Source organism: Sinocyclocheilus anshuiensis, unplaced genomic scaffold (genome assembly GCF_001515605.1).
Source record: "Sinocyclocheilus anshuiensis isolate Anshui unplaced genomic scaffold, SAMN03320099.WGS_v1.1 scaffold63, whole genome shotgun sequence".
Lineage (NCBI taxonomy): Eukaryota > Metazoa > Chordata > Actinopteri > Cypriniformes > Cyprinidae > Sinocyclocheilus > Sinocyclocheilus anshuiensis.
Window position 1 is genome coordinate 597,050 of NW_015552625.1, and position 27,139 is coordinate 624,188.

At 36.0% G+C, this 27,139-nt stretch overlaps 2 protein-coding genes across 2 annotated transcripts; both read left to right on the forward strand.

Moving 5' to 3' along the window:
* On the forward strand, positions 1 to 10,792 carry LOC107666554 (proto-oncogene c-Rel-like). The gene is made up of 10 exons (XM_016457951.1): positions 1 to 108; positions 823 to 858; positions 1,608 to 1,747; positions 1,871 to 2,019; positions 2,543 to 2,634; positions 6,609 to 6,749; positions 8,033 to 8,137; positions 8,404 to 8,619; positions 9,132 to 9,275; positions 9,371 to 10,792. Exons 1-10 carry the CDS (start codon positions 102 to 104, stop codon positions 10,138 to 10,140), a joined length of 1,800 nt encoding a protein of 599 aa, XP_016313437.1. The 5' UTR covers positions 1 to 101; the 3' UTR covers positions 10,141 to 10,792.
* Positions 10,793 to 20,127: 9,335 nt separating this feature from the next.
* Positions 20,128 to 25,992, forward strand: LOC107666525 (PDZ and LIM domain protein 1-like). The gene is made up of 7 exons (XM_016457911.1): positions 20,128 to 20,382; positions 21,709 to 21,860; positions 22,449 to 22,536; positions 23,449 to 23,633; positions 24,534 to 24,679; positions 24,913 to 25,030; positions 25,273 to 25,992. Exons 1-7 carry the CDS (start codon positions 20,290 to 20,292, stop codon positions 25,457 to 25,459), a joined length of 969 nt encoding a protein of 322 aa, XP_016313397.1. The 5' UTR covers positions 20,128 to 20,289; the 3' UTR covers positions 25,460 to 25,992.
* The last annotated feature ends 1,147 nt before the right edge of the window (positions 25,993 to 27,139 follow it).

Below are 27,139 nucleotides of genomic sequence, written 5' to 3' on the forward strand. Positions count from 1 at the left end.
GAATTCCCAGTAAGTACTCTTCTGTTTCTAAGTGTTGCTGTATGTCTGTTTAGCAGTTCAGAGCTCGGACGTAAAACCTAAGACAAGGGTGTTCGCATAACATGGATGGTGAGTTTCAGTATTTATTAAATGAATCAAGTAACTGTCTTTTCTTTTCCCTTTCTTGCTTTTTCCTGTCTTGAATTAAATTATGCGTACAGTTCAAGTCTGTGTAATAGATAGTCGATTCAAAACAGCACTGTTGTTTTAATTAGTTGTTTAGATAGCCAATTAAAGATACTTAATGTACCAACTCATCATTTTTATTATAGGCCTATAGAATCTGTCTCAATAATAACGACTTTCTATGCTATATTTTGGTGTGTTTGTAAATCTTGACAATGTAATTTGTAATCTTACAGTATAACATGTTCCGCATTTTCAAGTCTGATTCTATTTAAGAAAAAACATACAGGCTTGTAGTTTTATATATTACAGAGAATAAAACGCAGAGTTGTCTTTGTGGAAGTGTACAATTTCAGAAAGCACTTGCGAAACAAAAGCAATATGATCCACATTACTTGAAAACAAAGTTCTTAAGACCTCTAAACTAGATAAATCTTGTGTAAACTAAACAAATCAAATGAGTTGACAGTACATGAATACACGAGGGACAAAGTAACACCAGGAAATAAAAATGAGGAACTTTTAAAAGCTGTTTCAACTCTGTTATTCTAATCTGCACGTTTGTTAATTCTTGTAGGATATAATATGCATTATAACACGTATTTAGCTGATTGCCTGTATTCATCTATGTTCTTCTATCCATGCTTTTCTGTACAGTGCATACCCTCTCAATGCACAGTGACCCCAATCTAAGTAAGTACATTAAATTCATCTGTGCCAAGTGTAAACCGAATTCTGTCGTTGCTAGTAACATGTTTTGAGTCAAGTTTAGGGTGGCTCATAAACTTTGCCTAATTACTCATCAAGTTTGTTTAAACGTCACCCAGTTTTCACCCAGATTTCCTTACATTACTTCCTCTTTTGTTTGATAAAGATATGACTTCCTGTAAGTGACAAATCTCTTGAGCAGGCAGTAGTGAGTGGCATCTGCACACTTCACTAAATTATACATTGGCTCTATTTCATGCATTATAACCATTTTCCCCAGCTTACTTTATGACATTTCACAGAGTAAGAATGCATAGGCAAATAGATCTCATCTGTTCGTGGCAATGTCAGAAGCAAGTGTGTTAAAAACAGCCAAATATATTGCATGCCAAATGCAGCTGTTTGTGCAGGTGTTTGAAGAAGTTATGATATGCTTAGTATAATGGCACCTGGATGAGCTGGTAAAGTTCTGTGCCCGCAGGTGCAGAGAGCGGGAAATTATTTACTGGCAGGCTGCATTGTTTGTGGTCAGGTTATGGTCAGGTTCTGTGAAAGACGCAAGATGTTGTTTCTGCAGGTGTTTCGAGGCCATTGTCTTGTTCTTATGCATCTGCTGGCATTTTAATAAATAAGACTCATTTCAGTTTTTGACATGCTCTAATCATTTTGAATATTTAAATGAATGATATTCAAATCTCTGAATCTGACTGATGTCATTTTGCTGGTCTGTGCAGTGGGAGAGCCCTGTGTTCAGATCTTCGAGCAGCCAAAACAGAGAGGCATGCGCTTCAGGTACAAATGTGAGGGTCGTTCAGCGGGCAGCATACCTGGAGAAAGAAGCTCAGACAATAACAGAACCTACCCAAGCATTCAGGTATCTGCTTTTAAAGTCTTACAGCACTGAAGAAAGAATTCACTGTATAATTAAACTTTAAAGAAAATGTGATTACTAAGTGATTCTATAAACAGCATCTCTCCTTATATGTCTCCCTATTAGATTCTAAATGTTACCGTGAAAGGAAAAGTACGTGTTACCCTGGTGACCAAAAGTGACCCATATAAACCGCATCCCCATGACTTGGTGGGTAAGGACTGCAAGGATGGTTATTATGAGACAGAGTTTGGACCTGAACGAAGAGTCATCGCGTAAGTTGGTGCTTTTAATATTAAAATGTCAAAATAATTTGAATGTCACTTAAATACGGAAGGTTTAAAACCTTTTGATTACATATATAGTATCTGCATAATTTGCTCGAATCTCGTTTGGTCCTGTTACCATTTTCCTCCTAATGAAATGAAACATCTCTGTACCCCACATCAAAGCCATTCCAATGTGATTTTCCGTATACTTCAGCCCACACACTACCACAGTTCTCTTCCGATGGGCTGTCCATTCTTCTTCTTTTTATTTTTTTTAATGAAGCATGTTGTTTCAGAGTAGGGAGCCATGTAGGGGATTCCCCCGATATGCAAAATGAGAGCCTTAGAGCTCCAGTCTGCCCTCAATTTTAAACAGTATGTCAGTATGGTTAGTTCTAACCTCACTCTTCCTGTTAGCTTTAGTCTTTGGGATCAGTGTTCATGATGGATAATACATAGAAATAAACACATCTGACCACTCAAAACCAGGCGACACAGTTTAACGGATTGTTTCTTTGTTTTTTTCCAGGTTTCAGAACCTGGGTATCCAGTGTGTGCGGAGAAGAGAAGTGAGAGATGCCATAATGCAGAGGAGTGCGCGAAGAATCAACCCCTTCAATGGTGAGAACAAATGGCACTTTCTTCTCTTGGCCCAAATAGAATCTGCATACACAGAAAAGTCCTCAAATTTAATCAGAATTGGGGTAAAATGATTTTAAAAATGTCTACACTTGCCCCAACTAATTTGTTTTGTTATATTTATTTTTATTCACTTAGTAGATGCTTTTATGCATAGTGTCTTACAAATGAGTTCACAGATTTATCAGATTTATCCTCAAATTTTGCACGGAAAACATCTGCAAATTCCATCTCTTATCATTATTACTGACCCAGTTTCTTTCACTTTCAGAAATTCTGTATTTAGATGATGCCTGATGTTAAAATCATGAAAGCTTACACATTTCTCTCTTTCCTGCCTTCAATACTGTATGACACAAACTGTCATCTGACAATGCAGTTAGGGTAGAAAAAATCACTTCTCTTTATTTAGTGAAGGTTTTGCTCAACTGGCTGCGGTATTTAGTGGCATATGATCAGGGGGGAATTTATTTAGAGAGGGAGGAATGTCAGGAGGAACTGTAAACTATACTTTTTTGTGTAACTGATAACTTTGGCTTATTCTGCCTCGAGTATGCAAACAGCCAAATACTTCAGGAATTCCATGCAAATTATTGTGTGGGAGGAAAGCAGGGACAGCAGGGTCAACGTTTTTAAAGCAGGTAATTTTTTTCAGATTGTGTCTTGCCACCACCAGCAATGTTCTTGTGATAAATAAGTCTGACTAGTTGACCTACAGAGTAGCTTTTGGAAATGCTTGCGCTTTAATATGAGGCTTTGATATTGAGGATATTCTTTAAGGTTTTATATATGAAGTGATTCAACAAGCATGTCACATTATGTTAGCAGATGATGTAGAATCATCATGTAGTGTCATAACACTGTCTAGCCAAATTATATTTGAGAAATCATGAAAATGTTGCAACAGGACTTTACACAACATGGTTAGTGAACATAGGGAATGCTCGATTGTGAACTTGCTTCCTCATGCTTGTTCTGCTGTTCTCTGTGGTGATGGGCTGTTTGAGGGACTGCTCTCGCTTCTGCTGTGATAACCAAATTAAGATCTCTCTCTTTGGCTGTGTAACACTGACAGTCCCTTGAAATGGTCGTAAAAAGTCGTAGTGAGATCATTTTTTATATTACTTTTGAAGTTTGGTCATGTGTTGAAGAGATGACCTCATTTGCACTGACATTATCCCACAATGATTGAACTGATGACGCATGCATATCCAGTGTATGCTCATTCATTTCATTTATTGACTAGGTAATCGAATGTTTGTTTGTTTTTTGCAAGGAGGTATTCGTTTTGTGGTTAGGGCTGTCACAAACATGAAAGGATAGCTGAGAATTAAATGTCATACCAGTAATTGTGATTAATGATGTAATTGTTTCAGGTTCTGCTTAATACTTCTACAATGAAAAAAGTTATTTTGAAACCCTTTTCACTCCAACATTGCTGGTAAATTTTGCAAACAGAAACCGCAAGTAACACACTAAATTAAACATGAAATTTAGTAGAAAGTAGAATGGCTGAAATAGTATTTTCTATACTACAACTTACTCTCTCTTATACTCAACTTTGAAAAATCAATTTTTAACAGTATACACATTAAGGAATTTATTCACTTTGGACCTGAAGTCATTCTCTAAAATATAGTATTACCTTTCATGCTTTTTGATGTGAATAATAATATTTCAAATATTTAAAAATAAAATTAAAAAAAATATATATATATAACATTAGAATATTTTGCAAGTTATATATTTGTTTTAGTAATTAATTTTGTCATTTTCATGCATTAATGTGGTCCGAACTGTAACATCCTAAAATATTTGTCATTACATAGCACTACGTTTTCACGTTAAAACCTGAGGGTTTGAAGGTTCAAATTATGTATAACTGCGCATCAAAAAGTGCATTTCATGACATTTCTACATTTGATTACAATTCCCCTATTTGGCTGGTAATATGTGACTGTTCAAAATAACTCGAAATAACAACTAGTTTAATCGGTAGGCATACGTGTCATGTTGGCGAAAAAGTATGTAGCTATAAAACTCGTGGAGTCTGTGAGGTTGCCCCTAGTTGGATTTGCCATGATGGGTGCTGAGTGGTTGTTGAGCGCACAGTACGGTGTTAGATGTCACAGATGGTGGGTTTCCGGATGACGAGAGATGAGTGTCAGGTTTGGGAATGGTGGTGTGCCCACAGAATGGAGAATCTTCACCTGCCTGCCCCCATTTCTCTCTACAACTCGAACCCTCTGCTTCACCTTCCAGCAGCCCACGCTAACCTAAATCATCCCCCACCTGCGACTGCAGTCCACTCGTTTCTCTTGCTCTCTGACTTTACTAAATGCAGAACCAGAGGCGCACATATACGCAAATAAACATGACCACACCGCACCTCGCAGTTGCCTATTTCACACTCTGCCTCTCGCTATCTTCCGCACCCCCTCATCTCCTCCCACCTCATCTCTGTTCCTCTGTTCCTTCTTGTCTGTTTTACATCTGTCTGCTGTGCTCCTCTCTGCTCAGCTTCCGTCTCCATCCTTCTTTCCCACTTCTGGGCTTGTGGTCTGGACAGAGGTGTCTCTTCGTGTCAGGAGGCTGCCCCCTTTGCTGCAGAGTCGTCAGTGATACTCTGTCACTCGAACTCTCTTTCTCTGTTTCCACCTGCTGTGACCTCAGAGTGCTCAAAGCTCGTCACGGCTGTGGGCGGGATAGCCGTGGGGTGAAAAGAGGCAGACTCCTGAGAGTGAGAGCGTGGGCGGAGGTGCACACACCAGCACTCGTGTGGGCAGTTGTGCTCTTGTAGGCTGATGTGTCAGTGGCATTTCTGGTGATGCTGCTGGGTGAAATCTGCAAGTGCACTGCATGCTGCTTGCTTTTCTGACTTGGCTTTGTATTAATGCTGCCTTTAAATGCACCTCGGTCAGGCGTTCATTATTACATCATGCGTTTCTGTCCAACATATGACTTGGAAGCAGTTTAAACAAAACAAAGGAATTGTATTGTGACCAGTAATGCAAAATTCGAAATATACATTTATATCACTTATTTATATGTGGTATCACAACTAAAGTTGAAGTAAATCATGCACAGTGGCTTAGATTGTCAAGTATTGTTTAGTCTAAAAATTACTGTAAAATTAATGAAATTACTAAAATTATGATATATCAATTTATTTATCATTTATATTATGATATATCATATATTTATCTTTCATTTTTAATTATAAATATGTATATATTTTGCATAAATTACCAGTATTACAATAATTTACTGTAAAAAGTACAAAAAATACTATATTATGTTCCAAGTTCTTTGTAATGTACTCGTTATATATACATTAAATATGTGTATATAAATATGTTTATTTTTGCATAAATTACCAACATTACAATAATGTACTGTAAAAAGTACAAAATACTATATTATATTAAAGTGAAAGTAAATTTGTTTAAATCATCAAACAAATGGCAATACAGCGAAATGAATAAACACATTCATTTTAAAATATACAATTTTAATTCATTTTAAAATGTTATTATTTATAATAGTATTTATTTATTTATTCATTCATATTTTGCAGAACTGTGGTAAGCATGCTTTTTCTCGTGTAAAAAAAAAAAATCTAAAACTGTCAATGCTGCCAACTACTGCTCTCAAAAATCTATTTATTCAAATCATAACAATGTTTCGACCCTAAGGTCTTCGTCAGGCAAACAACAACAAAAAAATCTAAAAAACAAGTTGTGTCACAAGAGTGTCAGCTAGCTTTAAACAAACTGACCTGGTTTTCGTTCTCGTGCCTGTTTCATTTTCTTATCCCTCTTCCCCTTTCCTCTTCATTCACAGACTCTCGATATCTTCTGCTCTGTTTTGACACACAAATTATATCTAGGATTAATATGTTGATATGTTTTTTAAGGTGCACACTGCAACTTTGAACATATGTTTTGTGTCCACAGTTCCCCGGGAACAGCTGCTGCAGACTGAGGAATATGATCTGAATGTGGTGCGTCTTTGCTTCCAAGTTTTCCTGCAAGATGAGACCGGGATGTACAACACCGCGCTGCTTCCCATCGTCTCCAACCCCATCTATGACAACAGTGAGTTCACAACAAATAAAAAGCACACTCTGTCATTTCTGCACGGCAACAAACAGAGTCGAAAACTGTTTGTTTGACTGCATAACAACACTGACACAGACTTATTTAGCTTTTTGATGAGTGGCAGAACAGTGTTGTTTTTGCTGCTGCTAGTCATACAGAGTCACTAGGGATAGTAGGGCAAATCTTGAAATAGAATACAATATTTATTACTATGTTATATTTTTATTACGGTGCTTTTTTATTATTGCCTTTAGTTTCTTGATACAAATAAAGTAAAAATTATTACAGTATTTACTGTAATGATTTTTATGAGAGTATAAAAATAAGTAATAAATATTTTTGAGTAATGTAAATTTCAATCCACTACATAAAAACCAAGCTAAATTTGATATTTATTATTAGCTAAAAAAGTTTGTAGATTTTTAATATAATTTTCAAGTATAGAACTTATTTGTTCTATATCATGTTCTATAAATTATAATCAATGAAAATTAGCAAAAATTAGTCTGAGTGTGTAGTTTGAAATTTAGGATTATTTAATGTTAATAATTACCTGTGTAATACTCGCTATTGGTATCTCCTATATTTTATAGTGTTTTGTTTTTGATTGAGGAAAAACGTGGTATAGCGATACCCTTCAGAACACAACCATTTGGCAGCAATTTTGACTGATTTACTGATGCAAGTCACTGCCGCCACAGAGCATGAAGCTGTGGCAATGCATTGCTTAGGTGACAGATCTGTCAGTGGCCACATCCCACACTACAGGAAGTGAGCATGGTCCATTTCAACACTTCCTCACGTGATGGTGCTGTACAGCGCGAGCAGAACAGCAGTGCTTGCAGAGTGTTTTTGTGTGGTGGTTGTGTGATGCTAAATAAGTCAGTGGATTAAAAAAAAAAAGCTCAGGCCATGACTTTGTTAAACCCTTTCATCTGCTTGTAGATGCTGATTCTCAAGTCTTGTGAAGTGTTGTTTTCATGACAATGCAGTAAAACTAGCCATAAGCCATAATTTGCCATCACAGAAATCAGTCTCGTACAACCCAGAAAAGAGGAAGCAATAAACCACCCCGCCCTTACTTTGTAAATCATGACAGGTTTGGCTGCTTTTTCAGTCTCAGGACATAATGTTTGCAAGTGTGGCTGTGCCTGCAGATACTCTGATAAAGTCAAAGCATGTGAAAAATGATATCCTACTGCTCATAGCAGTGCATGTCTGTGTTTCAAGTTTGTTAAGATTTTCTAATCTTCAATCTCATTGGCCTGTGCTTGTTTCAGGGGCCCCAAATACAGCCGAACTGCGAATCTGCCGGGTGAACAAGAACAGCGGCAGTGTGAAGGGAGGTGATGAGATTTTCCTCCTCTGCGATAAAGTGCAGAAAGGTACGGGAACATATTAATTATTTTGAAAAAAAAATTCTAAGTGTTATCACTTTTAGCCATTTTACTAACTTAATCAAAAGCAAAAGTTGAACTAGAGATCTGAAATTCATATTTGTATTTATTAAGTTATTTATTCAATCTCACATGTTCTTTTCTTTTATTCATCATCCATTCGTTTTATTTTATGGAAATTATCTATCCATCTTCCATTGCTAGTTTTTTCAAGCCATTCTTTTATTTAATACCATCACATTACCTTACTCTAGATGACATTGAGGTGAGGTTCTTCACTCAGACCTGGGAGGCCAAAGGCTTATTCTCTCAGGCAGACGTACACAGGCAAGTGGCCATAGTGTTCAAGACACCCACCTACTATGACACCACCATCACAGCCCCTGTCACAGTGCGCATGCAGCTGCGCCGGCCCACAGACCAGGAGGTCAGTGAGCCCATGGAGTTCCGCTATCTGCCCGATGACAAAGGTAAAAGATCACCCTGCAATGTTATGACACCCACATCATGGATTGTTTTGTTATGGGTCAATGATAAATAAGACTATCCACGGTAAAATATTTTTAAAATCTAGTTTAAAATGCATGTAGAAATGTACTTTATGTAGTCATGTCGGTCTCATTTGGTTTTGAAAAAATTGTATTCAAAATATCACATTTTTGGGCAGTCGCACAACATGACGTTTTACAACCTCTAAATTCTGACACACGCGAGTGTACACACCATAATTATTATTTTTAAAAAAATTATAAATATATTTTTCAAAGTAAAAAGTATTTAGTTTACAAATATCTTTAAATTATTAATTACTTATTATTTCATAAGTACCTTTTTTTGAGGAGTTGCCCCTCAACCTGTACTAACCCTGCCTAGTTAAAAATAGGGCAACAGATATTGATATAATGTACCGTTTTATGTCACTTGATTTTGCCTAGTAGATTAGGCAGACAAACATGAGCATAATGTCTCTTTTCTTTTTCAGATCCATATGGCTGCCAAGAGAAGAAACGTAAAATTGAAAGCCAGATGAAATCCTTCTCTGGCTTCTCCCAAGGAGCCATGAGCTTCATGAACAGACCAAAAGCAGTGCCTTCGGCAGGTTTGATGAATCAGAGAATCAAAATGGGTAAGATGCACAACACTTTTCATGTAAACCATACTAAATAGCAATATAGCAAAATTTGCTATATGTATGTACTTAAATACGTATTCTTTTTACAGAGCCAACAAATTATCGTCCATCAAACCATGGGGTGATGCGCCAAAATCCAACGGGCTATTATAACAAAGCCCCTCCGTCCTGCCCCATGATGCCACCCCTAACAGAAACCCCACCATCAGGAACATACAGTCAAGCATGGCCCAGTCCAATCGCCAACACCACCAGTAATGGAGTAGGCCTACAGCAGGTGAACCCAAGTCCCAGCATGCCCACCACAGGGGAAAGTGGAAACAGCCTTCCTCTACTGACCGCTATGGATCTGGAGTTTCTTCAACCTAATGGTCCAACCAGCAGCCAGCCTCGACAGGACCAACCGAACCAGCAGGTCCAGCAATCCCAACAGCCACCTCAAAGGCAAGGAGTAGAAGGAGCCCATAACTGGTATAACTATGGCCACCAACAGCCTCAAAGCACCCAGAATGGGGCAACAGGCACTGGTGGGTCAATGGGAACAGGCTACTTGTATGCAGGCAACATAGATGATGATTTATTTCAAAACCTCATCGGCAATCATCAGCCAGTCCTACCACTGAAACAGGAAGCTCAAGGGTCGAGCAACATGGCTGTGCTGGGGCCCAGCTCGGACTGTGTGCAGTCCTTCACCGCGCTCCTGAACTCCACCACCCCCAATGGAAGTACCGCAGAGACCATGAGACAAATGGAAGCTGGTGGGCCCAATCAGAGGGTCTCGCAGATTTCCTACCCTGCCAGCAGCATGGGGCAGGAGAGCCATCTTGATTCTTTCGCCTGGCAGTACTTCCCCGAATAGAGTCGAATTCCATAAGTGTTCAAGATTTTGTTCTTTAAATGTAGGCTCTGATTCATGTTCACTGAATGTATTTTCTGAAAATCAGAAGGGCTCATTGTCCTGGAAATACTGTAAGATGCTGCCACCAATTAGGTAAAGCAGTGAGATTTTATGATGGTCATGTTGGAGAAGTTTGGGACCATTTGTCCACAAACGCTCAATTATGACAGATTAATTGTGTTCCTTAAAGTGGGAACTAGCAGGGAATTGTCCCTGGGTAATGGCTATGTCATTTTAAACATGCTTCTTATCCAAGGTTCTCAAATGTACTGTTCAAACAAGGGTTTTCTTTGGTTACTCAAAAGTGATATTATGGCTTTAGAAAACTAAGACCAACGTCTTGCTCTGTTTTTACTTTATTCAACATACACAAGCTTTTACATTGCATTTTCTATGGGTTTTTGTATTTTTATAAAATTAAAGTTTATACTGCTGAACATGGATTTTGTGATTTCATGTATGTAATGTTTGATACATTCTGAGTTGATTTGTGGCAACATTACTGATATGTGGAGGTGACCAATGTTTGTTTTCATTCATACTGGTAATTAGAATGCATCATTTGTTTCTGTTTCACATTCCAAAGTACAGGTAAATAAAGGATTAAACTCTCTAATTTGGTGTACATATGTCTTTTCATATAACATTCAGTTATAAGAATGAAGAGGGGACTTTGGATGCGGATACTGGATGTCTGGCTTTCATATTTCTGAACCCGTTGACATATGCTCCTAACAATGAGAATATGAAAACCAGTGAACCAGTCATTGTGTCATTCAAGTGGTTTCAACACCCAACAGGGTTATATATAATGCTTAGAAACACATTAGTGTTATGCTGCTGAGTTACTCAATCGATTTTGAAATTGGAATTTTTTATTTCCTAATTAAATTTTTTGATTCACTTTTTTCAACAATTTGGAAATATACTATTTTACTTTTTGTTTCTCTTTTCGTGTCATTTCAATACTGGACTATTTTAAAATGATGATCATTTTTTATATTTTGCATATACAGGGATATTGCATTCGCCATAAGTTAAACAAACTGCATTAATAATCCATTAGAAATGACCTACATGGGTAAAATCACTATTATATAAATTACCAACACCCTCCTGAGATAGAAGTTATATGACTCTGTAAAATATAAACTACCTTTCAAAAGTTTGGGGTCAATAATTTTTTTTCTGAAAGAAGATTCTTGCGCTCACCAAAGCTGCATTTATTTGATCAAAAATACAGTAAAACCAGTAATATTGTATGAAAATAACTGTTTTGTAGTTAAATATATTTTCAACTGTAATTTATTCCTGTGATCACTACTCAAGTAACAGTATTATTTCTTGTATTATTAATGTTGAAAACAGTTTTACTGCTTAATATTTTTGTGAAAAGCAGAATAATTTTTCCAGATTCTATGATAGATAGAAAGTTCAAAATAGCAAATTACAATTACAAATGTCTTTACTGTCACTTGATCACTTAAATGCTGAATAAAATTATTAATAAAAAAAAATAAATAAATAACAAAAATAAAAATGAAAAAGTCTTCCTGATCGGATACCTCAGAACAAGTCAATTTTAGGTAATAATGTCAAATTTCACACAGTTTACACAGTTTAGAGATACAATCAGTTTTAAAGAATCTAGTAGAAACAGCCCAGAATGGATGATGCAACATCTATGACCTCTCAAGTCTGATGTTCAGTTGCTTCTCATCTGTCAAGTATACTATCGGCAGAAACTCTATACATGTTTCATACACAATACACAGAGATCATAATGGACTTCTCACGAATGTTAGCTTCATTTGGCAGCCTTCAGCATTAATAAAAGCCAAACCATTGAATTATGTTCATTCAACAGTGTGATTAATACATTAAAAGAATAGTTTGCCCAAAAATGAAAATACTCACCCTCATGCCATCCAAAATGTAGATGAGTTTGTTTCTTCATCAGAACAGATTTGGAGAAATTTAGCATTGCTTCACTTGCTCACCAATGGTTCCTCTGCAGTGATTTGGTGCCATCAGAATGAGAGTCCAAACAGCTGATAAAAACACCATGATCCACAAGTAATCAACATGACTCCAGTACATCAATTAACATCTTGTGAAGCAAAAAGCTGCATGTTTGGAAGAAACAAATCACTTCTGGCTAAAATATCAATACCAAAGAACAATAATGCTTCCTACAGTGAAAAAGTCCATCTCCTGTTGTCCACCCACAACAAAATACACCAACATAATTGTTTAGAATTGTTTTGGACTGTTTTTTTTTTCTGTTATTTCTCTCCTGATGCAGACAAGACAACTTTTTACTGGAGAAAGCAATATTATGGTAACAGAACTATAGTCCGAAGCAAAGTTTTTAAGTTAAAAACATTGCGTTGTGATTGATGATCAGCTGAATTTCTCAGACCACATTGCTAAAACTGCTCGGTCCTGCAGATTTGCTTTATACAACATTAGGAAGATCAGGCCCTTTCTTTCAGAACATGCAACACAACTCCTTGTTCAAGCTCTTGTTCTATCCAGGCTGGACTATTGCAATGCTCTCTTGGCAGGTCTTCCAGCCACTTCTATCAAACCTCTACAATTAATCCAAAATGCCGCTGCAAGATTAATCTTTAATGAGCCGAAAAGAATGCATGTCACACCTCTGTTCATCAATTTGCACTGGCTACCGGTAGCTGCTCGCATTAAATTCAAGGCATTAATGTTTGCCTACAAAACCACCACTGGCTCTGCACCCATTTACCTAAATTTATTACTTCAGAGTTATGTGCCCTCTAGAAGCTTGCGTTCTGCAATTGAACAGCGTATTATTGTGCCATCTCAAAGAGGCACAAAATCACTTTCACTGACTTTTTCATTAACTGTTCCCTCCTGGTGGAATGACCTGCCCAACTCAATCAGCTGAGTCCTTAGCCATCTTCAAGAAACGACTAAAAACACATCTATTCCATCTTTATTTGACCCTCTAACTCTAGCACTTTCTATTCTATTTTAATTCTACTTTATCTATTAATCTTCTTTTTTATATAAAAAAAAAACACTGGCTTTCCATTTTTTCTATTCTATCTACTTGTTTTTCTTTGTGTGTGTGTATATATACCTTGCTACGTGTACTGTGTTAGGCTAGCCGAGACTTGTCATTTGCACTTATATATTGTTGCTCTTTTGTTAGTTTTGACTGCTTTTATTGTCTTATTTGTAAGTCGCTTTGGATAAAAGCGTCTGCTAAATGACTAAATGTAAATGTAAATGTATTTATTTATTACAAACACGCAGCTTGCAGATTACTTAAATTACTTGTGAATTATTATGCCGTTTTTATTTTTATTCATTGCAGTGTATCTCCAAATCTGTTCTCATCTATATCTTGGATGGCCTGAGGGAAAGTTTTCAGAATTTTCTTTTCAAGCGTCAAAGAAAATGCTTTTGAAAAAAAAAAAAAAAAACAGGAACAATCATAGGCCTTCAAGCTAACAGTGTGAGTCATTCATTTTTTAGGTAAACATTTATAGTAAAGATGCCAGTACATGGATTTTTTTTAGCAATCTTTTTCTATATTCTGATAAAGCTCACGACATTTCTTGAAATTGTGTGGTTTATAGCCAGTATGAACTAGAGCTGCTTTCCCCAAAGACGTCAATACCTGTGAATACAGGACACACTTGAAGACAGACTCTTCTTATGGTCTTATCTGGAAGATATGCCGTTTAAAATCGTGGCTTCCTGTCTGTCTGTCTGTCTGTAGCAAACCACAATGAACAGTGCTCCTAAACAGAAACAACAGTTCATACACAGGGACAGCGCAAGCATTACTTTGGGATTTTAGTAAGTTGCATTTCATTAGAAAAAGTTGTCAGTTATGCATGTTAATGAGGGCAAAGGTAACAGGTTAATCACTCAATAGAGTTCCTTTGATCATATCAGATCATAAGTCCTGATGTTGTCATAACTACCATCATGAGGTAATAATCGCACAGATCTTGGTGGAAAAAAACTTGAGCAGATGTCAGTGAATAAAATAAGTGACATTTGTTTCTTTTACCTTCCTGGAACTAATGAAGAAGATGAAAATAAAAACCACTCACAGTTTAACAACTAATATTTGCACATCATACTGATCAAAAATAAGCAGCGATTCTGGAAAATACAAGGTGTTGGGATAAAACAAAAAATTGTGACCACAGTGATGCAGTTGCTGTGTAATCCTAATATACTCCTACTTATTTTCCAGTATATGCATTGTCATATCTATAAGTGCTTCTGTGTTTAACATGGGTTAGGTTTCTGACCTGGCTCCTAGCCAAAGCATATAAGCCTTTATCACAATACCATTACATGTTACCAGCATTCAACACTGTGCTGAAAAGGGATTCCTTAGTCTTTTGTCATTTGTGTGTCTACATTAGAATGATACATGTTCGGTCAGAGCATTTCTGCCCTGTAACAAAGCCAGGGCAAAATACAACAGAGCCAAACTTCTCAGTTCCAGTCAAGCTCCTCCCCCTGTCCTCCGTCACGAGCACACACACACACACACACACACACACACATCGTAGCGTGATTAGAAACGGATGACACGCCTCACAGAACTGCCTTTTCTTGTGCACTGCTCTCACCCGGAGAATGAGGAAGTTCACAAGGAAAGATCACATTACAGTCTAATAATGTACTGTGTTCATGAATGGTGATTGAATAAAAGCTGCAATGCCAAGCTTTGCTATCTGCCGCCGGTGAGAGACAGTGCTTTCTTTGCTATAAAGAAAGGCAATTCAGAAAAGGACTGATAAAAATTTTCCCCAAAAAAACAAAAAGGTAGACTCCTATATACTAAATTTGAAAATAAAGTTGTAAATGAAAAGGATTATTGGAGTATATTTAATAAGACAATACTAGGCCTACTTCAAAACTGCATGATCTGCCGGTCTTGATTTTTTATAACCATTATTTTTTATGATATACCAGTACAGCATGTGTATGTGCCCGTTTATAATAGATCATAAATAATTCATTTCCACAGAGCTGTAATTACTTAGATGCTTGTTCGCGAAACAGTGGTTATGTAGTAAATGTTAATATTATTTAGGGAAGTTTAAATTAGTGGATCTTTTAAGGCTGCTTTATTTCATTCGTGTAGTTCCATAGTGCCAAGCTTAAACTGCAAATCAAGAATTTATGTAATGCATCTCATTTGGGCATTAATAGCTCCTTCAGACGCAGCGATGTAATTGCTGATGTGTGAGTAAAAATTGTGTAATTGTCCAATTATGTAAAAATAAGGAAAATCGGTAAAACCGATTATCGGTCAATCTCTATAGTTTAATTCAATGTGTTACTTGCCTTTCTTTGTTATTATTTGTCAAACTGACTAGCAATTTCTAAGTGAAAATTGCATTTGCACCAATTTTTTTCAGTGTAGAAACATTAATGTTTGAATCTGAAAATCCTGCTTAACATGTTTTATATAAGCTACACAATTATTTGAGTAGCAGATGAAACACGCCACTTTCACACTATTCTGATCTAAACGTCTAAAGCAAAGTTCACAAAGCCCATTCAGAATCGCTTCAGCAAGCAAATCTACCTTATACAACTGAGAATTCAAGGGTACTCATTAAACAGTTTTGCTTGGAGAAAGAGAGGCATGTGTACGTGTCCTGAAGGTCTGTCTAATTACATATTGCATAATTACATATTTCAGTGTTCAGTTTGACTGAAATGCTTACCTCATGTGCAATGAATCTCAGATTTCAGAGGGAAAATCCCTATAACCCTACAGAGAGACCTGCATTAGAACAGTCTGTGCTTGCAAATTATCTGACTCAGATCTGAGCTAAAATTGATACATACTGAAGTTATCACTATTCCATTCTTAAATTCCATTCATACTTAATGTATTTTCTTCATTCAGTGCCACACCTCCAAACACTTTCACTCTCATACACACTCTTATACTCACTTTGAAAACAGCATATAACACAAGTTAAAACACATGCAGAGAGACTTACAGTGCATACTAGGTTACATACACCAGACATAACCAGAACATTTTGCTCTGTGTGCTTTTGAGAGTGAAATAGCTTGGCAGACACTTTTGCAAAAAGCAACACAATCACATTTTGTGTAAAATACATCCAGTGTTACAAAATAATCAACAAAACAAAAGACATTAAATCTTTTACACATGAATGAATTGCATAAATTGGTTATAAAAACAACAATAATAGTAATATATTTATGTTTAATGAAATACTATAAAAATGAATAATAAATATGAAATTAATGACCATTTTGATTTCAATTTAATACTATTTTAATAAACATTTATTTATTTACTTATTTATTGATTAATTGGTTGAAATGATGATTTATGAAATAAAAATATATATAAAAATTTTAAAAAATCAACTTTGATCTTAATTGAAGTAATTTAATTAGATTAATAAGATTACGATTTTATTAAAAAGTGTAATACATCCAGTGTAATAAAATGAATGTCAAAACATGTTAGTTTGTTTACAGCTTAATTAATTGCAGAAAATGGCTAAAATATGATGATGATGATGACGATGACAACAACAACAACAACAATAATAATAGTAATATCCATAAGTGAAATATTATGAAGAATATATTATGAAAGAAAAATATCATTTCTGTTGCAGTTTAATTAAAATATTTATTTATTTATTTATCATAACTATTTAGCTCTAGCTAAATCTTTAGCTAAGCCTTGCCTTGTATTAAATACTTTATTTATTTTTATTTTTTTGTACAGACAATATGCCCTGCCCCCATCTCCCTCTAGCTGTATCTGACCACTGAGCACCTGCTCGTACTATTGGTCAAACTCAACTGCGTCAGTCTGTGGGTTGGGGAGTGGGTTGGAGAGGGAGAAGGTGTTAACAGCTCAAAATGTCACCATCGGCCCCGTACTCAATAAAACGACGGCCCCTCACTCTCCCACATGCTGTGACGTCTTCTGAAAACATACTCTTGAGCTCCACCTGTCATTATTGAACTGAGTCCCACACAATGACATCACAAGACCCCTTTCTAGCTCCGCTCATGACACATTTGAGGGGTACCAGGGGCAGAGGGACCTCAGGATTAACCACAAGATTGAAACACAACATAAACTCGATACTTTCACCAACTTGTACTGATAGTTTCAGGTCACATGCTTTACTTCTGCTTTTCAACAGAGCTCACCGTCAAAGAGGAACAACATTAATACCTTGTCTTTAAAAAGAACAGCATAGGGAACTCAGAAATTCTCTATCGTTATATTGTTATCTCATGCAAACACTAAAATATTTAAATATTATAAGGCGTGCTAAACACTGTGTTTCAGCTTGGTGTAATGTAGGTACTCTAGAAGACTAAAATGAACTTCATGAATTCCAGTGATGTTTTGATCTCGCGCTCAAACGCTTTAATTATTGAGGTCGAACGCAAACATTATCATTTGAGAACGAGCAGTGTGTTTGTGGTTCTGTCGTTCTCGGTGCTGTCATCACGGAAAAAATAAGTGGAAACGAAAACAGCACTGAGACATTTCAAAACTGTCCGTATGTTTGAGTGCAAAGGGTTGAGGATGACCTCTGTTGGTCATGGGTTTACAGCACATCTGATTTACGCACTTCAACTCTGAGCTCGTACGCACATTACGCACCGGTGGTGCCGCCAACGGGCTCCTTCAGTGTCAACAGGCTGTAAGAAATGTAGCCTTCAACTTTTAATAGAAAGAAAACATTTAAAATTCTGTTAGGGGATTAAGGAAAATATTTAATCTGGTTCTCTGTTATTTATACAAAGAGGCCAAATTCCTACTTATAGGTTTATTACATAAAACATTTTTTAAGTAGCCTAATTTTAACTTTAAGTAATATTTTTTTTAATAAGATAAAATAATGATTTAATGCAAAGTATTTTGTGTATTAGTGTAAAGTATTCCTTTACTTTAAAGTTTTTTTTTAGTTTTAAATGAAAAATATTTAATCTGATTCTCTGATGTTTATATAAAGAGGCCACATTTCTACTTATAGACTTTAATCTTAATTGAAGTCATTATTTTTATTTTAATAATGCAAATTCATGATTTAATACAAAGTATTGGGCCTATATGATATTAAAATCTATCCAGTGTAATAAAATGTCTATTTATGGTGTCAGGAGACAGACAAAGAGAGAGATTTCTTTTTAAAAATTGTATTCAATTGTTGCTTTTTTGTTTATTTATTTTTTAGTGGTATTTTCTTTACTCTTTAGCTACTTTATTTTGTACTGATATTTCATTTTATTTGTTCATTACTTATTTATTTATTTTACATTATTTAACATTTTACAATTTCTCATTGCATGCAAACACTATACACTATTCTATATGTGGCAGTAAAAATATATGGGTTTGTCATGTTTGAACAGATATTTCAGATGTTTCATGAACAGAATGTCATAACTGATGCATTTCCACAGTATTAACTTCATAAATCTGGAAATGTATGTATGTGTATTTATGTATGTATGTATGTATGTATGTATGTATGTATGTATGATTGATTGATTGATTGATTGTTTTTTTATCTGCATTAAATTAAACACAAAGTCAACACTGCTTTGCTGTGATATATATATATACTTTATTTAATTTAATTCTACTTTTTATTACACAATTTCTCTTTGCAAATGGTTTTACTAATGGGTTTTATCATAGACTGTGATGATGTATTTCTGCAATAAATCAATTAGTAAATTTAGCTTTATTTGTATGTTATGCTATAGCATTAACTTACAAAAAAAAGGTCAACACTGCTGTCATTAAGTCTCTAATATCGTTTCTGAGGGTGTACCTGATTATTTGACATATTCCCCTCCTCCCTGCCATAGTTTTATCTCTCCCTCTCTCTCTTTTGAAAAGTCATGGGAATGCAAATGTTGAGCAAATGTAAATCCAAAAATTATACAGGCTATGCAATGGTCTACTGTTTACCTCTATAGAAATTTACCCTGCTACAAACCCAAAAATGTGAAAAAAGTCCATAAATCACATTGAAATGTAAATTGTATGATCTCCTGCTGGATCTCCTTTTGGAGATCTTCCATTCATCAAAGTTTTGTTAAGCATACCTGAAACTTTTACTGACAGACTTTAGGACCCCTTGAAATTTACAGGCCGATGTGATGAAGCAGGGTTAAACTCTGCAGGAAGGGTGTAACCGAGTAAGAAGTATGTTCAAAAGTTAAGATTGTTCAGTTCAATATTCCCAATGACATCCTAACTGCCTCCGGCACGGTTACTAGATAAGCCCCTGGATCTATATATAACATGCTAACTCAGAATCCTTATCTACTAACCATTATCATTTTGCTTGGGAAACAGCACATTTTTAAATTGAAAGAAATTAGGCTAGGAGGAAGTTGTTTGTAATACAGCCCCTGGACAAAGGCAGTTTATCTGAAAAAAGTGAAAAGTGGAAAAACTTCGGAAAACGTCTCCTAACAAACATAGCAACATGTTAAAAACTGACTCGAGGAGCACATGAAATGTCCTTCTCATTATTTCAAATGCTCATAAATCATATAGCAACCAGTCTTTACTTGTACTGTAGGCCATTCTGCGGAGGTGCTACTGTTCTTTATTAAGTTACAACTCTAGCCTTTAATGTAAATCAAATATTGACATTGTGCTTCAACGTCGCTCGTTTTGTCTGCACTTGTTCCACTTTTTGGGAATGCTGAGAATGAGATCCATAGTCCTGGAAAGCATATGTCATGCGCGAACCCCCCTTGCCAGGAATCTGGATTTGGGAGTGGCACCTACCAAATTTTAGGATTTGGCTCTTCCATACATGGTAAACTTCAATATAAGATGACGTAACAGTCCACCCCTAAACAAACATAGGAAATAAACTCTTATCAGCGCAGAGACCTGACATTATTCGCTCACTTCTGAGGAAGCTCCGCCCAGGTATGGTCTCTTCAACGTGAACGCCCCGTCCCGCTACAGTTACTCCAAACTGCAGAGTTCATAGCGCGGTTTACACTGCACTAGTTCAGTATACCCAGCCATTTAGGCGAAGTGTTAGAAGTATAATGCCTTTACGAGTTGTTTTACAAGGTCCCGGACCGTGGGGCTTCCGTCTGGTCGGGGGAAACGATTTCGAACAACCTCTGACTATCTCGAGGGTAAGGAATTAACTTTGGATTTGTTCATCATTTAGCACAGAGGTAAAATAGCTTTCATAGACATTACTAGGCCACCATATTATACTCCACAGACTGGTTAAACTTTATGAAAAACGCGTCACACCTGCATACAGCAGCAGCATCCATCAGAAACGCACGTGAACGCGACCATATCGATCTGAACTTCGGTGTCGCTATGTGTCGAGCACTTGGATTAAAATGCTCAGGCGTCAGTCTCGTAGAACAAATTAGCGAGTAACTAGCTCATTTTGACGCAAAATCTGGTTCTTTCGCAAACTAGCTCTGTAGGTGATTCCATATGGTTTCGCAGATTAGTGTTCAGTCATCTAAGCTTATTCTTTTCAACACATTACAAGTATTCATGGCATGAATGCATGTTATAAGGTGACACTCAAGCGTGCGTTTCAAACTTGTACTTTCGACCGCAACAAGATGCCTGTCATCTCTTAAAGGGACATTCAGTATTTTTAACAAAGTTGTACACATAAAGAAATACTATATTATTAAAATGTTGTTCACTTGCATTAGTATAAGACTCCTGTCATCAGATTTCTAGAATAAGCTATTTTATTTTACATAGAGTAGGTCTCCCTTTCATGGTGCCACCATGTTGAGATCACATGACCAATAGTAGTTTTTCATATATAGCACATCCTGCCAACACTCAATGTAAAAATTAAGGCCTGATCACACCAAGAACGATAACTATAATAAATATATTAGTGTCCACAACAATGCACAAAAATGTTCTGTTTATTGTAACTGCGTACTGCAGTTATGTCAACTGTGATTCTACTGATATCATTCCTCTGTCATTATCATTATAGTTGGGGTGTGGACTTTCCTGTTCTTATAGAATTAGACTGATTCATTCAACTTTATAGTTACAGTTATCAATATAGTTACAATCCTTCCTTGATGTGAAAGGCCCTGTAGTTATGGTTGGATCCAAGAGTGTCCAGAAAACAAATAAACAGTTTGTGTGAAGTGGAAGCAGTTCATAAACAAACTTTGTGCGTTCTAGTTGATATAAACCAGTTGTACTATTGGGATTAATATGATCCAGCTAAAAGTTAATAAAAACTTGCTGAGTGCACGTTTAACCTAATGTTTTTCTCAGAAACAAGGTGCACACCCTGACACTTTATAGAGGAAGTCATTATGTACCAAGTAAAAGCCACACCAAAGAGAAGATATTGTCAAAATTCTGCCATATTCTTTTAAGTTTATATTTGGCCATGGAAAACCACACAATTTTAAAGCCTTTTAGGTTATGATGATGATGACCAGTTTTGACTTTTTCAGGTGACCCCAGGAAGCAAAGCGGCTCAAGCTGACCTTTGTATGGGGGACATGATCCTGTCCATAGATGAAGAGTCAACAGAGAGAATGACTCACCTGGAAGCACAGAATAAAATCAAAGCTTGCATGGAGGAAATGGTGCTTTCCATTGACAGGTGGCACATTACTTTGCAAAGGGGAACATGCAGTGGTTTGCCTGAATGTATTGTTAGCTTAGAGTATGTAGAGCGCCCAGAAAAGTGTGATATAATGAAACATCTTCCAAAAACAAACAGAAATGTAGGCATTTATTAAATTCTTCCAGACATTGTAGACTTAATATTATCCATTAGGATGTTAAGCTATGACTCATTGATGACGTGGAAGATAATGGCATACAGTGTAAATTGTTGCTGGGTCTAATTTTCAGTTCTTTTTTACTAAAGTCTGTCACAAGTCATTTTCACAATTTCAACATATCCTCATCTGTGTCAGTCAGCTTGATAAAGTCATGTTGGTGACAAGTCTAAATCAGCAGAATTTGCAACAACAGTGTTCAATATATGACAGACAACCCAATGTGTTTTTATGCCATGCAAACTTATGCAATACATGATCAGTACAATTGCATCAACTTGCCTGAAACTCTCACACTGGGCCCAGGCTTTTTTTTTGTTGTTGTTGAGCCATGATGATTTTATATTTTTACTTTAATCATTTACTGATTCACTGTATGAAAGTTTTTCTTTTTTTTCTTTTTGTAGATCAGAGTCGAAAATGTGGTCCCCACTGGTCACTGAAGAAGGAAAGACCAATCCATACAAGATGAATCTGGCCAATAAAGAAACACAGGTGCGTTTTAGCTCTGCTTATCTGGGAGCTGAGGGGTTTTTAAACAGACCCTTGATCATTTTAAATGAGCTTTAAAGACCTTCATAGTGCATGAGACTGTCATACATAACAGAACCATAGCCGCTAAACAAATAAAGGCACGGCACCATAGGCTGCCAAAGTGAAGTCATTGTTTATGTCCTAACAAGCCTTATCCATGGAGACCAGTAGGTTTATCAGCCAAAACCATGACGTAAGACCCACATCCTGCAGGCTATGTTGGAAATTTCGGGTCAGAATGTGAATGATCATAGGAAGTGTGTGGAGCTCGACTACATAGTTTGGGTGTTATAAATGTTTCCCAATTTAAGCAGAGAGAGAAACATAATAAGAAACAACTGTTAAATATGTTGTTAACAGAGGAAAGTTTCACAATGTCATAAAAACCTTAGTCATTGGTGTCGAAAAAACTTTTCCGTGTCTGTTTTTTCCTGTTGTTACTGTAAATGGTCTTTTTTCACATCAACTTGGTTATAATATCTACAGTTATAAAAAAAAAAGTCATGATTGATTCTCAAACCTTTTTTCTGGTCTGAATAGTTATGTTTTACTGCAATTCTTATGAAATGATCTTATGTCTTTGGCTTTGTTTTTGTGTCATTCCAAGTCTATATGACTGTATTTCTTTTGTTCAAAACAAAAGAAGATATTTTGATGAATGATTTTCTTCATACAGTGAAAGTCAGTAGAATCCAAAACAATATTAGAGTCCACTGATTTGTTTCATTATATGGAAAAAAGGAGAAGAAAGTAAGTCATACAGGTTTGGAATGACATGAGGGTGAGTAAATTCTCAAAGAATTTTTGGGTGAAATAACCTCTTCTGTTTTATGAGGTTTGTACTCTAATAGTACCTGCTCTTTTTTTCTGTAGGAGGTGAAACATATAGGCTCTGCTCATAACAGGAGTGCCATGCCTTTCAATTCTGGCAGTCCAAGGGTGGTCACCAACATGTACAATAACCCCTCTGGCCTGTATTCCTCTGAGAACATTAAGAGTTTTAACAGTGCAGTGGATGATGTCCAGACTTCTGCTGCCTCCAATGAAGCCAGTAGGAAGTAAGCATGATACACACCTCACTAACATACTTGACACAAAGATATGTGGTACAACTATCTTTCAGGGGGAAAAAAAAAACAGGAAATGATATTACAGAGAGTCCTCTCGGTAACCTGCAGACCTTCATGACTGATAATGATGATGTGACGCAACAAGGCAAGGCTAGTTCAGAGTGTAACTCCCCAAAAATGTATTAATTAATAATATAATTATATATTTTTATAAAAAAATGCTTTTTACCTTGAAATATAGACTATTATTCAAAAACCTGGGGTCGAGAAAATGTTTTGTTTTTTTTTTGGAAGAAGTCTCTTATGTTCACCAAAGCTGCAAAAATATAATAGAAGTGAATATTATTACAATTTAAAATAAGTGTTTTCTGTTTTGTTTTGTGTTTTAATGTAATTTATTTCTGGGAAGACAAAGGCGAGTTTTCAGCAGCTATAACTCCAACTTTCATTGTCACATCCTTTGGAAATCATTTTCATATGCTCAAGAAACATTTCTTGAATAAAAAGGTGTTCTGATTTTATATTTTTTTATATAATGTTTTTATGCAAACCTTGATACATTGTGTTCAATATTCTTTGAGTAGAAGTTCAAAACAACAGCATTTTTTATATATAAGTACATGCATTATATTTAAACTTTTCTTGAAAATTTATAGTTTTTCAAAAGTTTTCTAAAATGTGTTTTTTTTTGTACTTATCATGAACAATTATGCATCATTATGTGCTACACTCATTCCAGTTCTGTGTTGTATTAGTATAGTTATTTGAGTTTATGTCTGTCAGGGATGAAACTAGTCAGTTGGCATTGAGTTTAATAATATAATGCTTTTGAGATAACATTGTTTGTCTTGTGGCTGTCATCAGTGTGACCTTTTGCATGTTTTATAGCCCAGATCCCTGTGGACCTGTCCAGCCAAAGCCTGCGTTAGCTGCAGACTCTGAGGTGTACAAAATGCTGCAGGAGAATCAAGAATCCAGTGAGCCTCCTCGCCAGTCTGCCTCTTTTAAAGTTCTACAGGAGATCCTGGAAACCGGTATAATTTCATACACACCTTGTATACCGTACTACATTGTGTCTGAATTACCCATAGGTCACCAGGCCTCAGCTTCTGTTGACAAAATGGGTGTCTGTGATTCTGGTCATTCGTAATCATCAGTTTCTAAAGCCATGCCTGTGGCTACAGCAGTGAAACACATTTTGCGTCCGATTTTTGGGCCTATAAAAGAAAGCCTTAGCATTAAATGGATTTCTGTGCCTTTGTGTCAGGTGATACAGATAAACCCTCAGGCTTCAAAAGTGTCAAGGCTCCCAGCACAAAAATTGGAACCTCGGTTGGGAATCCTGAAAAGCTCTCTCTTTGTGACAAATGTGGTTCAGGGATTGTGTAAGTTTCACTTTTTTTTGGTTTATCTTTCTAGGAAAAGTTTCAAAGGAATGCATCTTAGAACAGTTGCATGGACTTTGCTGTATAGTGCAGTTGTGGCCATCTAGTGGAACATTTTGGAACTCAATCTTTTTATAATACCTGTGGATTTTGCTCTCTGTTAATTATTTCACTATAATTCTAGGATTTTTTTGCAAACATGTGTTCCTAAATAACATTTTTCTCTTTATGTGGTTATATAGAGGAGTGATGGTCAAACTTCGAGATAAGCTTCGCCACCCAGAATGCTATGTCTGCACAGACTGCGGGATCAATCTTAAGCAAAAAGGACACTTTTTTGTTGAGGACAAGATTTACTGCGAGAAACACGCACGTGAGCGCGTCACTCCTCCAGAGGGTTATGATGTCGTCACCGTTTTTCCAAAGTAGAATGTTTCCCAGGTTCTACTATAAAACTGCACATTCCCTTATGTGGGGAATTCCTTTGGAAATCTGTAACGCTTTATTTGGATAGTCTTCCAGTGGGGCTGCTTTGTTGCCAATATGAATGTTTGTGAAAACTCTTACATACTCAGAAGTGCATAGATATAAATGGACTTTGGCAACAGTAATCAGGAAATTGTGATTAGACATCACCTGAATATGTGAATATAGAGTTTATCCCTTATCATACATTCCAATGTCTTCTTCATTCCATGCATTTATCTCATTGTATAAAAGGCTCGATTTATTGGTGCTAGGGTATCTTAAGACCACTTATTGCATTTGCAGATTTTCATAAGTTTTAAACTGATCATTGAAATGTATGTAATCATGGTTGTCCTCACTGGTCCACACCAGTATGTAAAAACTATTCCATGTTTGTATATTGTCTTTTGGATTCTCCATACTCCATATTTTTGTATGAAAATAACATGTTCAGCCTTGCTAGAAAAATAAAATGTTGCATATCCATTGTTAAATTTCTGTATGGTTTATTTCTTTGCAAAAAAATTTTTTTAGGAATGTTTATTGTTTTGAATCATGCTGGCCTTTCAATAAAAGCCTTTCTGCAAAAGCATTATAACAGAATAAATTACAAAATACTCTAGTGTTGTATTGTAAGCATCAACCCACTCCTACTTCAGTCAGAGTACAATATAGTTGTTTTGAAGCTGTAACAAGTCTTGTAAAAGTAAACCTAATTACTCATTATTTGAAGAATATAGTAGTTGACCAACATAGCTAATTAACAGAACATTTGCATTACATTACTACGTACATATGCAGAACATATGCAATACGTGAACACCAAGCTAAATGATAATGGGTAAAATAATCTAGAACTCCTTGTGTTATTGTTAAAGAAAATTTTAAGCTATATATATATATGTGTGTGTGTGTGTGTGTGTGTGTGTGTGTGTGTGTGTTTGTGTATACAGTAGTCAACATTAAAATAATCTAGAACTCCTTGTGTTATTGTTAAAGAAAATTTTAAGCTATATATATATATGTGTGTGTGTGTGTGTGTGTGTGTGTGTGTGTGTGTGTGTGTGTGTGTGTGTGTGTGTGTGTGTGTATACAGTAGTCAACATTTGAAGTGAATCTAAGTTCCTAAGACAAGAACGCTTTTAGGTTTTAGGACAACTTTGATGAAAGGTTTTGATCCACTTCAAATGTTGACTATTGTATGTATTATATATGACGAGTTCAGATGCAAGTGCCGTCAGAAAGTCTCTTCCAAAATTAGCTTTTTTCTCAGGCTCCTATATGTTTATGTTCAGTTATTTCACTTTAATGGCAATGAAAAGAACCTATTCATTGCATTAAAGGGAAATGACTGAACCTATATTGGAGCCTGAGAAAAATTTTCATTTTGGAAGAGACTTTCAGACGGCACTTAGAGGCTTTTGCATCTGAACTCTTCATATATATATATATATTACTATTTGTTGCTCTGGGAAGCGCAGCTGAAGAAGAGCGCCTGCGCAGAAAGCGAAACTTGTCATAAGCAGGACAACAGTTGATGCTTCTTTGACGAAATACTAAAGCAGATTCAATATTAATTTATTATGATTTTTACATTATCTACATATGCACTCGAATGAAAATGGATTAAAAAATACGTGT

Coding starts and splice junctions, on each gene's coding strand:
- LOC107666554 (XM_016457951.1), top strand. Junction 859..1,607: donor GCACAGTGACCCCAATCTAA/GTAAGTACATTA, acceptor TGGTCTGTGCAG/TGGGAGAGCCCTGTGTTCAG. Junction 2,635..6,608: donor AAGAATCAACCCCTTCAATG/GTGAGAACAAAT, acceptor TTGTGTCCACAG/TTCCCCGGGAACAGCTGCTG.
- LOC107666525 (XM_016457911.1), top strand. CDS start 20,290: ATGCCTTTACGAGTTGTTTTACAAGGTCCCGGACCGTGGGGCTTCCGT. Junction 23,634..24,533: donor TCCAATGAAGCCAGTAGGAA/GTAAGCATGATA, acceptor CATGTTTTATAG/CCCAGATCCCTGTGGACCTG. Junction 25,031..25,272: donor AAATGTGGTTCAGGGATTGT/GTAAGTTTCACT, acceptor GTGGTTATATAG/AGGAGTGATGGTCAAACTTC.